Source organism: Oncorhynchus kisutch, linkage group LG11 (assembly GCF_002021735.2).
Source record: "Oncorhynchus kisutch isolate 150728-3 linkage group LG11, Okis_V2, whole genome shotgun sequence".
Taxonomy (NCBI): domain Eukaryota; kingdom Metazoa; phylum Chordata; class Actinopteri; order Salmoniformes; family Salmonidae; genus Oncorhynchus; species Oncorhynchus kisutch.
The window spans coordinates 65,568,220-65,582,942 of record NC_034184.2 but is presented as its reverse complement, the minus strand read 5'-3'; the positions used below and the strand labels follow the sequence as shown (position 1 = coordinate 65,582,942).

The 14,723-nt window shown below is 45.4% G+C and overlaps 1 protein-coding gene across 1 annotated transcript in view; it reads left to right on the top strand.

Moving 5' to 3' along the window:
- prex2 (phosphatidylinositol-3,4,5-trisphosphate-dependent Rac exchange factor 2) overlaps window positions 1-14,723 on the top strand; it is a gene marked incomplete in the record, with an annotated part of 241,262 nt that overhangs the window by 79,570 nt on the left and 146,969 nt on the right. The window contains 3 exon segments of the mRNA XM_031836115.1: window positions 7,361-7,436; window positions 8,807-8,879; window positions 14,113-14,258. Coding sequence (XP_031691975.1) covers window positions 7,361-7,436; window positions 8,807-8,879; window positions 14,113-14,258 — 295 coding nt within the window.

The window sequence follows — 14,723 nt, the reverse complement described above, 5'->3', positions numbered from 1 at the left end:
TACCTTGTCAGCTCGGGGGTTTGAACTCGCAACCTTCCGGTTACTAGTCCAACGCTCTAACCACTAGGCTACCCTGCCGCCCCACCGACCATGGTGGGGGGTAGAGGAGGAGAACATGGTTGGGGGTAGAGGAGGAGAGGAGAGAGATGAAGAGAGGGGGTGGAGGAGGAGAGAGGAGGAGACCATGATGGGGGTAGAGAAGGAAACCATGGGGGGGATAGAGGAGGAGACCATGGTGGGGGGTAGAGGAGGAGACCATGGTGGGGGATAGAGGAGGAGACCATGGTTGGGGATAGAGGAGGAGACCATGGTTGGGGATAGAGGAGGAGACCATGGTTGGGGATAGAGGAGGAGACCATGGTGGGGGGTAGATGAGGAGAGCATGGTTGGGGGGAGAGGAGAGAGATGAGGAGAGGGGGTGGAGGAGGAGAGAGGAGGAGACCATGGTGGGGGATAGAGGAGGAGACCATGGTGGGGGATAGAGGAGGAGACCATGGTGGGGATAGAGGAGGAGACCATGGTGGGGGATAGAGGAGGAGACCATGGTGGGGGATAGAGGAGGAGACCATGGTGGGGGGTAGAGGAGGAGACCATGGTGGGGGGTGTAGAGGAGGAGACCATGGGGGGGAGGGAGGAGGAGAAAGGAGGAGACCAGAGAGGAGGAGACCATGGTGGTGGTAGAGCAGGAGAGAGGAGGAGACCATGGGGGTGGTAGAGCAGGAGAGAGGAGGAGACCAGAGAGGAGGAGACCATGGTGGGGGGTATAGGAGGAGACCATGGTGGGGGTAGAGGAGGAGAGAGGAGGAGACCATGATGGGGGGGGTAGATGAGGAGACCATGGTGGGGGATAGAGGAGGAGAGAGGAGGAGACCATGGTGGGGAGAAGAGGAGGAGACCATGGTGGGGGGGTAGAGGAGGAGACCATGATGGGGGATAGAGGAGGAGAGAGGAGGAGACCATGGTGGGGAGAAGAGGAGGAGACCATGGTGGGGAGAAGAGGAGGAGACCATGGTGGGGAGAAGAGGAGGAGACCATGGTGGGGAGAAGAGGAGGAGACCATGGTGGGGGGTAGAGGAGGAGACCATGGTGGGGGGGTAGAGGAGGAGACCATGGTGGGGGGGTAGAGGAGGAGACCATGGTGGGGGGGTAGAGGAGGAGACCATGGTGGGGGGGTAGAGGAGGAGACCATGGTGGGGGATAGAGGAGGAGACCATGATGGGGGATAGAGGAGGAGACCAGCTGGTAGGCTCAGCTGTGTGTCTGCCATTAAATAAGTTGTACACAGAATAGTGTACTGTACATTAACTTAAGAGAGTAGTGGATGACCCTGTCAATCTAGCTTTGTTGACACAGGGTAGAAATATGCCTAAAGGTTTTGTGAGGGAGAGACAGAGGGAGAGAGAAAGATTGTGTGTGTGAGAGAGAGAGCGAGAGAGAGAGAGAGAGAGAGAGAGAGAGAGAGTATCCCTCACAATGCATTCCTGGCTCTGTGTGTGATGAGTGCCTCTGCCGTGTGTGCATCTTTCACAATGGGTCTCTGGCCCTTGGAATGCCAGGCCTCTAATTGGAGCGTTCAGCCCCTACCTAATTAGGTGGAATTTCCTGGCTGACGAAGCGAGTGTGTGTGTTTGTGTGTGACGCCCCCGCTTTCCCCACAAGAAAGCAGTGAATCCGCCCCCACAACCGGGTCCCTCGGGCCATTTTAGTGTTACACTTCTCTCCTGTAGGGATACATGCAGCCCCCGCAGTCAGTGCCTGTGCTCCAAATGGCAACCTAATGCACTACTTTTGACTTGGGCCATTTTGGGACGGAGCCCTTACACTTCTACCGGCTCTAATGACAGGACACACAATGATGTGGTTTGAACCAATCAATTCCTATGGATTGTAAAATAATGAAAGGTATGCCAGTATGCCTGCCAGTCTTGCCTTGCTGGACTGGGCCTGATGATGATGATGATGATTTATTTTAGGGGGTGGATCAGCTTTAATATTGCAGATAGATTGTAGCTTCCATCAATGTAATTGTCTGCATCATTTCCAATCCCCAATATATATATTTTTTGGTAAATATATACATACACTACCGGTGTGAAGAGTTAGAACACCTACTCATTCAGGGAGTTTTCTTACACTGCTGACACACAGCAGCTTTTCAGCATTTTTTGTTATTTCTGTATAACTCGACCAAAGTTGGCTCTTCTACAACGAGGGACAATGGGAAGGACTGTTTGTTTCCCCCAATTAGTGGGTGTGGTGGAGGGGAAGTACTTCTTGCGACGTGAATATCGACTCAGAGTAGCCCTTTGCGGTGTCCATAAAAATTAGAATCAGTTACGTGTACGATATGGACACGTTGCCTTTTCCAATGGGCTGCGTAGCAATTCTCCACCCACCTGAACCCTTTCTCACATTTAACAGTGCCCGGAAACTCACTGCAGCCATTTTAAATCCATCACAGGGAGTTTGCAGGTGCACACTTCTGGAAAAGGACAGAGAATTGTGTCTTAACCCTAAGAGGCGACCGGGCTGCCTCCCATTTAGAGGGAGTCCAGAGGGCAGGAGGCAAGCTGAAACTCCTCTCTGACCTTAACCACTTTTCAGCCACTAGCTCTTCAGTTCAGTTCTGCCTCCTTATGCCAGGCATATGGCTTCCCGCTGGCCCAGTCTTTACCCCTCATTTTTCACTCTGACAGTCTGCTCTTAACCCCCCCCCCCCCGTCCCGTCCGTACCCCCAGGCCCGCCCGCTAATTCTGAGGGGGAAAACAGCCAGCCTCCTGCCTCCCTGGCTCTTTTCCTGGAGGTCTGGGCATGGCACAGCAGAGCAACGTGCCTAACTAACAAATACCATACATCACACCACCCCCGCCCTCATCAGTGTCCAGACCCGGTGTCTAACACAGTAATGCAGTTGAATGTCCCACTATGGTTGTGGTGGTCCTGGACTTTCCAGCCCTGACCAAAGCCCTTGTGTGTCCGTAGGGAGATCCCTGTGTTCATGGGAAAATCACCCACCGACGCGGTTCAGTCACATTTCCTGGTCTGTGTGTGCGTTTGTGTGTGTGTGTGTGTGTGTGTGTATGTGTACGCGTGCGTACAGTATGGGTGTGTGTCACAGTATGGGTGTGTGTGACAGTGACATTCCCTGGTCTGGCAGGCAGAGGAGGGGTCAGCTGACTGAGTCAGTCATAGTGGTAACACTGTGATAACACACAGTCCCAAATATCACCCTGTTCCCTTATAGAGTCAAGCGTAGTGCACTATATAGGGAATAGGGCACCGTTTGGGACTCAGAACAAATGTTCTCCCCTCTCCTGTAGACCCACAGCCTGTTAGGGTCTCTACTGACGGACATTACTTTTGATGGAGAGTATGAAGTACTTGAACAAAGTACTTGACCAGTACTGAATGAATGGATAACATAAATGTTCTGGGGTCTCCCACAGTCGTATCCAGTTGGGGGCAGTAATACATCTACATTTGATGCTCAGAGTTGACAGAACTCAGGGGCGTACGATCATTTGTTCTTGTCACTTTCACTGTTCAAATGTCAAGTTGAAGGGGATTCGGTGATGTGGACTGTTAGAACTGTTCTTTAGTCTGTCCTAAATCGGATTAGAACGGTTCTTTAGTCTGTCCTAAATCGGATTAGAACTGTTCTTTAGTCTGTCCTAAATCGGATTAGAACTGCTCTATGTCTGTCCTAAATCAGATTAGAACTGTTCTTTAGTCTGTCCTAAATCGGAATAGTACTGTTCTATGTCTGTCCTAAATCAGATTAGTACTGTTCTATGTCTGTCCTAAATCAGATTAGTACCGTTCTATGTCTGTCCTAAATCAGATTAGAACTGTTCTATGTCTGTCCTAAATCAGATTAGTACCGTTCTATGTCTGTCCTAAATCAGATTAGTACTGCTCTATGTCTGTCCTAAATCAGATTAGTACTGTTCTATGTCTGTCCTAAATCAGATTAGAACTGTTCTATGTCTGTCCTAAATCAGATTAGAACTGTTCTATGTCTAGCCTGTGTCGTATTAGAACTGTTCTATGTCTGTCCTAAATCAGATTAGAACTGTTCTATGTCTGTCCAAGTCGGATTAGTACTGTTCTATGTCTGTCCAAGTCGGATTAGTACTGTTCTATGTCTGTCCTAAATCAGATTAGTACTGTTCTATGTCTGTCCTAAATCAGATTAGAACTGTTCTATGTCTGTCCTAAATCAGATTAGTACTGTTCTATGTGTGTCCTAAATCAGATTAGTACTGCTCTTTAGTCTATCCTAAATCGGATTAGTACTGTTCTATGTCTGTCCTAAATCAGATTAGTACTGTTCTATGTCTGTCCTAAATCAGATTAGTACTGCTCTATGTCTAGCCTGTGTCGTATTAGAACTGCTCTGTCTGTCCTAAATCAGATTAGTACTGTTCTATGTCTGTCCTAAATCAGATTAGAACTGTTCTATGTCTGTCCAAGTCGGATTAGTACTGTTCTTTAGTCTGTCCTAAATCAGATTAGTACTGTTCTATGTCTGTCCTAAATCAGATTAGTACTGTTCTATGTCTGTCCTAAATCAGATTAGAACTGTTCTATGTCTAGCCTGTGTCATATTAGAACTGTTCTATGTCTGTCCTAAATCAGATTAGAACTGTTCTATGTCTGTCCTAAATCAGATTAGTACCGTTCTATGTCTGTCCAAGTCGGATTAGTACTGTTCTATGTCTGTCCAAGTCGGATTAGTACTGGTCTATGTCTGTCCAAGTCGGATTAGTACTGGTCTATGTCTGTCCAAGTCGGATTAGTACTGGTCTATGTCTAGCCTGTGTCGTATTAGAACTGTTCTATGTCTGTCCTAAATCAGATTAGTACTGGTCTATGTCTAGCCTGTGTCGTATTAGAACTGTTCTATGTCTGTCCTAAATCAGATTAGTACTGTTCTATGTCTGTCCAAGTCGGATTAGTACTGGTCTATGTCTGTCCAAGTCGGATTAGTACTGTTCTATGTCTGTCCTAAATCAGATTAGTACTGGTCTATGTCTGTCCAAGTCGGATTAGTACTGTTCTATGTCTGTCCTAAATCAGATTAGTACTGTTCTATGTCTGTCCTAAATCAGATTAGAACTGTTCTATGTCTGTCCTAAATCAGATTAGTACTGTTCTATGTCTGTCCTAAATCAGATTAGTACTGTTCTATGTCTGTCCTAAATCAGATTAGTACTGTTCTATGTCTGTCCTAAATCAGATTAGTACTGTTCTATGTCTGTCCTAAATCAGATTAGTACTGCTCTTTAGTCTGTCCTAAATCAGATTAGTACTGTTCTATGTGTGTCCTAAATCAGATTAGTACTGTTCTATGTCTGTCCTAAATCAGATTAGTACTGTTCTATGTCTGTCCTAAATCAGATTAGTACTGTTCTATGTCTGTCCTAAATCAGATTAGTACTGCTCTTTAGTCTGTCCTAAATCAGATTAGTACTGTTCTATGTGTGTCCTAAATCAGATTAGTACTGTTCTATGTCTGTCCTAAATCAGATTAGTACTGTTCTATGTGTGTCCTAAATCAGATTAGTACTGTTCTATGTCTGTCCTAAATCAGATTAGTACTGGTCTATGTCTGTCCAAGTCGGATTAGTACTGTTCTATGTCTGTCCTAAATCAGATTAGTACTGTTCTATGTCTGTCCTAAATCAGATTAGAACTGTTCTATGTCTGTCCTAAATCAGATTAGTACTGTTCTATGTCTGTCCTAAATCAGATTAGTACTGCTCTTTAGTCTGTCCTAAATCAGATTAGTACTGTTCTATGTGTGTCCTAAATCAGATTAGTACTGTTCTATGTCTGTCCTAAATCAGATTAGTACTGTTCTATGTCTGTCCTAAATCAGATTAGAACTGTTCTATGTCTAGCCTGTGTCGTATTAGAACTGTTCTATGTCTGTCCTAAATCAGATTAGTACTGTTCTATGTCTGTCCTAAATCAGATTAGAACTGTTCTATGTCTAGCCTGTGTCGTATTAGAACTGCTCTGTCTGTCCTAAATCAGATTAGTACTGTTCTATGTCTGTCCTAAATCAGATTAGTACTGTTCTATGTCTGTCCTAAATCAGATTAGTACTGTTCTATGTCTGTCCTAAATCAGATTAGTACTGTTCTATGTCTGTCCTAAATCAGATTAGTACTGTTCTATGTCTGTCCTAAATCAGATTAGAACTGTTCTATGTCTAGCCTGTGTCGTATTAGAACTGTTCTTTAGTCTGTCCTAAATCAGATTAGTACTGTTCTATGTGTGTCCTAAATCAGATTAGTACTGTTCTATGTCTGTCCTAAATCAGATTAGAACTGTTCTATATCTGTCCTAAATCAGATTAGTACTGTTCTATGTCTGTCCTAAATCAGATTAGTACTGTTCTATGTCTGTCCTAAATCAGATTAGTACTGTTCTATGTCTGTCCTAAATCAGATTAGAACTGTTCTATGTCTAGCCTGTGTCGTATTAGAACTGTTCTTTAGTCTGTCCTAAATCAGATTAGTACTGTTCTATGTGTGTCCTAAATCAGATTAGTACTGTTCTATGTCTGTCCTAAATCAGATTAGAACTGTTCTATGTCTGTCCTAAATCAGATTAGTACTGTTCTATGTCTGTCCTAAATCAGATTAGTACTGTTCTTTAGTCTGTCCTAAATCAGATTAGAACTGTTCTATGTCTGTCCTAAATCAGATTAGTACCGTTCTATGTCTGTTCTAAATCAGATTAGTACCGTTCTATGTCTGTCCTAAATCAGATTAGAACTGTTCTATGTCTGTCCTAAATCAGATTAGTACCGTTCTATGTCTGTCCTAAATCAGATTAGTACCGTTCTATGTCTGTCCTAAATCAGATTAGTACCGTTCTATGTCTGTCCTAAATCAGATTAGAACTGTTTTATGTCTAGCCTGTGTCGTATTAGAACTGTTCTATGTCTGTCCTAAATCGGATTAGTACCGTTCTATGTCTGTCCTAAATCAGATTAGTACCGTTCTATGTCTGTCCTAAATCAGATTAGTACTGCTCTATGTCTAGCCTGTGTCGTATTAGAACTGTTCTTTAGTCTATCCTAAATCGGATTAGTACTGTTCTTTAGTCTGTCCTAAATCGGATTAGTACTGTTCTATGTCTGTCCTAAATCAGATTAGAACTGTTCTATGTCGGTCCTAAATCGGATTAGTACTGTTCTATGTCTGTCCTAAATCGAATTAGTACTGTTCTATGTCTAGCCTGTGTCGTATTAGAACTGTTCTTTAGTCTGTCCTAAATCGGATTAGTACTGTTCTATGTCTAGCCTGTGTCGTATTCTAACTGGTCTCTGTTTTTCGGTCCACCCAGGGACAAGGACTACCACCTGAGAACGTACAAGTCGGTGGTGATGGCCAACAAGTTGATAGACTGGCTCATAGCACAGGTAAAACCTACATCTCACCTCCTTTCTTTTCCTGACCCCTGACCCCTAACCCTACATCTTTCCTCCTTTCTCTCCCTAACCCCAACCCTCCTTCACATGTTATTCTGAATGGTCTCTATTGGCATGTACATGTATGTATATTTGGAACCCCCCCCCCCCCCCCCCCTCCTCTGGAAAACATTGAAAGATGAAAGAGAGGAAGAAAGAAACAGAGGAAGAAAGGGAACAGGGAAATGTGTGTTTTGTCAACAGGCCGGTCAGAGGTCGCAGACTGAGACAACAAACCACAAAACAGGCCTCGGAGTCTTCTAGTGTGTGTGTGTGTGCGGGTTGCCGTTCCACGGAGGAACTAGGGGAAGCCAGACGGAGTGGGAACATCATTGTGACTATATGACTGATCTCTATTGGCCCTGACATGAAGCTTTGAGCTCCACAGATTGATAGTCTCATACAGGATACTGACTGACGGGTAAATGCTTTACAATGGAACCAACTCAAGACTGGAACTGTCCTGTGTGTGTGTGTGTGTGTGTGTGTGTGTGTGTGTGTGTGTTTGGAGAAATTAGTGTGTTGTGGCTTGACCTGTCTGCAGGCCTGTTGGACAGAAGAACAAAGGGACGGTGTGTGTGTGACACTTTGACCGTTCTTTAAACATGCTATCCCTCTCTCTCTCCCCTCTCCCTCTCTCCACTCACTATCCTCCCCATTCCCTCTCTCTCTCCCCTCTCCCTCTCTCCACTCACTATCCTCCCCATTCTCTCCCTCTCTCCCCTCTCTCTCTCTCCACTCACTATCCCCCCAATTCTCTCCCTCTCTCCCCTCTCTCTCTCTCCACTCACTATCCCCCCCATTCTCTCTCTCTCTCTCTCTCTCTCTCTCTCTCTCTCTCTCTCTCTCGCTCTCTCTCTCTCTCTCCACTCACTATCCCCCCCATTCTCTCCCTCTCTCCCCTCTCTCTCTCTCCACTCACTATCCCCCCCATTCTCTCTCTCTCTCGCTCTCTCTCTCTCTCCACTCACTATCCCCCCTATTCTCTATCTCTCCACTCACTATCCCCCCATTCTCTCTCTCTCTCTCTCTCTCTCCACTCACTATCCCCCCATTCTCTCTCTCTCTCTCTCTCTCTCCACTCACTATCCCCCCATTCTCTCTCTCTCTCTCTCTCTCTCTCTCTCTCTCTCTCTCTCTCCACTCACTATCCCCCCATTCTCTCTCTCTTTCTCGCTCTCTCTCTCTCCACTCACTATCCCCCCTATTCTCTCTCTCCTTCTCGCTCTCTCTCTCTCCACTCACTATCCCCCCCATTCTCTCGCTCTCTCTCTCTCCACTCACTATCCCCCCATTCTCTTTCTCGCTCTCTTTCTTTCTAGGGGGACTGCAGGACGAGGGAGGAGTCGTTGATCTTGGGGAAGGAGCTGTGTGACAATGGCTTCATGCACCACGGTACGAAAGACAGACAGACAGACAGATGGGCAGACAGACAGACAGGCAGACAGACGGGCAAGCAGACAGACAGATTTCTTCACTTCATCGACATACACGTCATCTATGTAACACCACAATGTTTAGAACAAGGACTCTGAACCTTGGTCCTGGACACACATACACACACACACTCTTAAATTTCGAGAGTGAGGGAGCCAGCTTGCAGAGTAAGATGGAGCTCAGAAAGGACTTGGGTCAACTGGTCTCCATGGCAACACAAGTTCTAAACCCAGACCCTCGACCTTGAAATAGTGAATATCCCCTCGAGAGACAGAAGGACAGAAAAAAAAACAGAGTTTCCTCAACATTTCCCCCTGTCTCTGGCGGGATCAGATATAATGTCAATCATTATAATGGTCACTTAACAGGCCAAATAACTTATCGGCACGAATGGTGAAATTACACAGAGACGGAGGGAGGCAGGGAGGAGAAATTAAAGAAAGTGAAGTTTGATGGTTTTAGTTGTTATGACTGTTACATACAATTTGGCTCAATATGAAGCCAAACTGAATTGTAGTTTGAAGCAGTTAGTTACATCATGAGGGTAATGAAGAAGAAAAAAAGATGTGTGTGTGTGTCTGTGTGTGTGTGTGTACAGTTGAAGTCGGAAGTTTACATACACCTTAGCCAAATACATTTAAACTAAATTTTTCACAATTCCTGACATTTAATTCAAGTAAAAAATTCCCTGTTTTAGGTCAGTTAGGATCACCACTTTATTTTAAGAATGTAAAATGTCAGAATAATAGTGGAGAGAATGATTTATTTCAGCTTTTATTTCTTTCATCACATTCCCAGTGGGTCAGAGGTTTACATACACTCAATTAGTATTTGGTAGCATTGCCTTTAAATTGTTTAACTTGGGTCAAATGTTTCAGGTAGCCTTCCACAAGCTTCCCACAATAAGTTGGGTGAATTTTGTCCCATTCCTCCTGACAGAGCTGGTGTAACTGAGTTAGGTTTGTAGGCCTCCTTGCTCGCACACGCTTTTTCAGTTCTGCCCCTAAATGTTCTATGAGATTGAGGTCAGGGCTTTGTGATGGCCACTCCAATACCTTGACTTTGTTGTCCTTAAGGCATTTTGCCACAACTTTGGAAGTATGCTTGGTGTCATTGTCCATTTGGAAGACCCAATTGCAACCAAACTTTAACTGATGTCTTGAGATGTTGCTTCAATATATCCACCTAATTTTCCTCTCTCAAGATGCCATCTATTTTGTGAAGTGCACCAGTCCCTCCTGCAGCAAAGCACCCCCACAACATAATGATGCCACCCCCGTGCTTCACGGTTGGGATGGTGTTCTTCGGCTTGCAAGCCTCCACCTTTCTCCTCCAAACATAACAATGGTTATTATGGCCAAACAGTTCTATTTTTGTTTCATCAGACCAGAGGACATTTCTCCAAAAAGTACGATCTTTGTCCCCACGTGCAGTTGCAAACCGTAGTCGGGCTTTTTTATGGCCGTTTTGTGGCAGTGGCTTCTTCCTTGCTGAGTGGCCTTTCAGGTTATGTTGATATAGGACTCGTTTTACTGTGGATATAGATACTTTTGTACCTATTTCCTCCAGCATCTTCACAAGGTCCTTTGCTGTTGTTCTGGGTTTGGTTTGCACTTTTCGCACCAAAGTACATTCATCTCTAGGAGACAGAACGCGTCTCCTTCCTGAGCGGTATGACGGCTGCGTGGTCCCATGGTGTTTATACTTGCGTACTATTGTTTGTACAGATGAACGTGGTACCTTCAGGCATTTGGATATTGCTCCCAAGGATGAACCAGACTTGTCTACAATTGTTTTCCTGAGGTCTTGGCTGATTTCTTTGGATTTTCCCATGATGTCAAGCAAAGAGGCACTGAGTTTGAAGGTAGGTCTTGAAATACATCCAGAGGTACACCTCCAATTGACTCAAATTATGTCAATTAGCCTAACAGAAGCTTCTAAAGCCATGACATCATTTTCTGGAATTTTCCAAGCTGTTTTAAGGCACAGTCAACTTAGTGTATTTAAACTTCTGACCCACTGGAATTGTGATACAGTGAATCATAAGTGAAATCATTTGTCTGTAATCAATTGGTTGAAAAATTACTTGTGTAATGCGTAAAGTAGACTTGCCAAAACTATAGTTTGTTAACAAGACATTTGTGGAGTGGTTTAAAAACGAGTTTTAATGACCCCAACCTAAGTGTATGTAAACTTTAGACTTCAACTGTGTGTGTGTGTGTGTGTATGTATGTGTGCATTCTTTGGCACAAGGGAACCCTGCTCTTGAAAAAGCAGCCTGGCTGCCATAAACAACTGGTAACTATGACGACCGGTCGTTCACACCAAGACCAACAAACATTCTCACCACAGCCATGCTAACACACACACACACACACACACACACACACACACACACACACTAATAGGAACAGCTGAGTAATGAAAGCCTTGTTTTTGCAGTGTCTCATTGTAAGTATATAAATATAACTACTTTTACAAAGTGTGAGGAACAGAATCAACAGCGTTTTTCTTTGTGTGAGTGCGAGCGCACATCTGTGAGGGTAACAGAATCAACAGCGTTTTTCTTTGTGTGAGTGCGAGCGCACATCTGTGAGGGTAACAGAATCAACAGCGTTTTTCTTTGTGTGAGTGCGAGCGCACATCTGTGAGGGTAACAGAATCAACAGCGTTTTTCTTTGTGTGAGTGCGAGCGCACATCTGTGAGGGTAACAGAATCAACAGCGTTTTTCTTTGTGTGAGTGCGAGCGCACATCTGTGAGGGTAACAGAATCAACAGCGTTTTTCTTTGTGTGAGTGCGAGTGCACATCTGTGAGGGTAACAGAATCAACAGCGTTTTTCTTTGTGTGAGTGCGAGCGCGCATCTGTGAGGGTAACAGAATCAACAGCGTTATTCTTTGTGTGAGTGCGAGCGTGCATCTGTGAGGGTAACAGAATCAACAGCGTTTTTCTTTGTGTGAGTGCGAGCGCGCATCTGTGAGGGTAACAGAATCAACAGCGTTTTTCTTTGTGTGAGTGCGAGCGCGCATCTGTGAGGGTAACAGAATCAACAGCGTTTTTCTTTGTGTGAGTGCGAGCGCACATCTGTGAGGGTAACAGAATCAACAGCGTTTTTCTTTGTGTGAGTGCGAGCGCGCATCTGTGAGGGTAACAGAATCAACAGCGTTTTTCTTTGTGTGAGTGCGAGTGCACATCTGTGAGGGTAACAGAAACGACAGCGTTTTTCTTTGTGTGAGTGCGAGCGCGCATCTGTGAGGGTAACAGAATCAACAGCGTTTTTCTTTGTGTGAGTGCGAGCGCGCATCTGTGAGGGGAACAGAATCGACAGCGTTTTTCTTTGTGTGAGTGCGAGCGCGCATCTGTGAGGGTAACAGAATCAACAGCGTTTTTCTTTGTGTGAGTGCGAGCGCGCATCTGTGAGGGTAACAGAATCGACAGCGTTTTTCTTTGTGTGAGTGCGAGCGCGCATCTGTGAGGGTAACAGAATCAACAGCGTTTTTCTTTGTGTGAGTGCGAGCGCGCATCTGTGAGGGTAACAGAATCAACAGCGTTTTTCTTTGTGTGAGTGCGAGCGCGCATCTGTGAGGGGAACAGAATCGACAGCGTTTTTCTTTGTGTGAGTGCGAGCGCGCATCTGTGAGGGTAACAGAATCAACAGCGTTTTTCTTTGTGTGAGTGCGAGCGCGCATCTGTGAGGGTAACAGAATCGACAGCGTTTTTCTTTGTGTGAGTGCGAGCGCGCATCTGTGAGGGTAACAGAATCAACAGCGTTTTTCTTTGTGTGAGTGCGAGCGCAAATCTGTGAGGGTAACAGAATCAACAGCGTTTTTCTTTGTGTGAGTGCGAGTGCACATCTGTGAGGGTAACAGAATCAACAGCGTTTTTCTTTGTGTGAGTGCGAGCGTGCATCTGTGAGGGTAACAGAATCAACAGCGTTTTTCTTTGTGTGAGTGCGAGCGCGCATCTGTGAGGGTAACAGAAACAACAGCGTTTTTCTTTGTGTGAGTGCGAGCGCGCATCTGTGAGGGTAACAGAAACAACAGCGTTTTTCTTTGTGTGAGTGCGAGCGCGCATCTGTGAGGGTAACAGAAACGACAGCGTTTTTCTTTGTGTGAGTGCGAGCGCGCATCTGTGAGGTTAACAGAAACGACAGCGTTTTTCTTTGTGTGAGGGCGAGCGCGCATCTGTGAGGGTAACAGAATCGACAGCGTTTTTCTTTGTGTGAGTGCGAGCGCGCATCTGTGAGGGTAACAGAAACGACAGTGTTTTTCTTTGTGTGAGTGCGAGCGCGCATCTGTGAGGGTAACAGAATCGACAGCGTTTTTCTTTGTGTGAGTGCGAGCGCGCATCTGTGAGGGTAACAGAAACGACAGCGTTTTTCTTTGTGTGAGTGCGAGTGCACATCTGTGAGGGTAACAGAAACAACAGCGTTTTTCTTTGTGTGAGTGCGAGTGCGCATCTGTGAGGGTAACAGAAACGACAGCGTTTTTCTTTGTGTGAGTGCGAGTGCACATCTGTGAGGGTAAAAGAATCAACAGCGTTTTTCTTTGTGTGAGTGCGAGTGCACATCTGTGAGGGTAACAGAATCAACAGCGTTTTTCTTTGTGTGAGTGCGAGCGCGCATCTGTGAGGGTAACAGAAACGACAGCGTTTTTCTTTGTGTGAGTGCGAGCGCGCATCTGTGAGGGTAACAGAAACGACAGCGTTTTTCTTTGTGTGAGTGCGAGCGTGCATCTGTGTGTGTAACAGAAACGTCAGAATCTTTCTCCCAGCCTCGTTGACACGTTTATCTTTGATCTCCAAACAAAATATTCATTACCAATGGTACCCTGTCAATAGTAGTGCACAGTATAGGGGGGTAGGGTGCCATTTGGACCCCAGTGTTCAGAATCACCTAAAGGGGATCAAAGCAGACAATGGGTTTATGCCATCAATTATCACAGAAGAGATAGAAGTAATTCAACCGCAAGGTTCATTTCGTACGGGGAGGGGGGGTCCTAAATTGCATCCCATTCCCTATACAGTGCACTACTTTTGACCAGAGGCCTATGGGCCCCCACATAGGGATTAGGTTGCCATTTAGGAGGCAGAGCGAGACGCCTTGGTAAGCTCGCTCTATTTTTGGGGACAGGCTTGAAGTAATTGTGTCTAACCTTTTCATTCTATCGTTCTTCTTCTTCCCTTCTCCAGTGTTGGAAAAGAGTGAGTTCAAAGACGAGCCTCTGCTGTTCCGTTTCTTTGCGGATGAGGAGATGGAGGGATCAAACACCAAACACAAGCAAGCCATGAAGCACGACCTGAAGATAGCTGAGAATGTCATCGCCAAGTCGCTGTTGGTGAGCGATGCCTCTTGCTCTACGCGTACACTCAGGGGAAAAAAGAAACACACGCCGGGATGCTTCTATGTACACACACACACACACAATCTTATTACCCACAGCTGAAAACTCCCACACCTCTAGGTTCTCCAGTAATGATTTAAATATGGTCCTCGTTCAGCCATACAACTAATTGACAGGACATATTGGACTCTCCTCTATGCCAAGACATTTTCAGATTCTGATTCTGAATGGACTCTCCCTCTCTCCTAACTAATGTCATGTTTTGGGTCAATGGAGAGACACTACGCCTTTAAAACACACACACACACACACACACACACACACACACACACACACACACACACACACACACACACACACACACACACACACACACACACACACACACACACACACACACACACACAGTAAATCTATGAGCAAACCATAAAAAGAGTACATAACAAGTCATTTCGACTC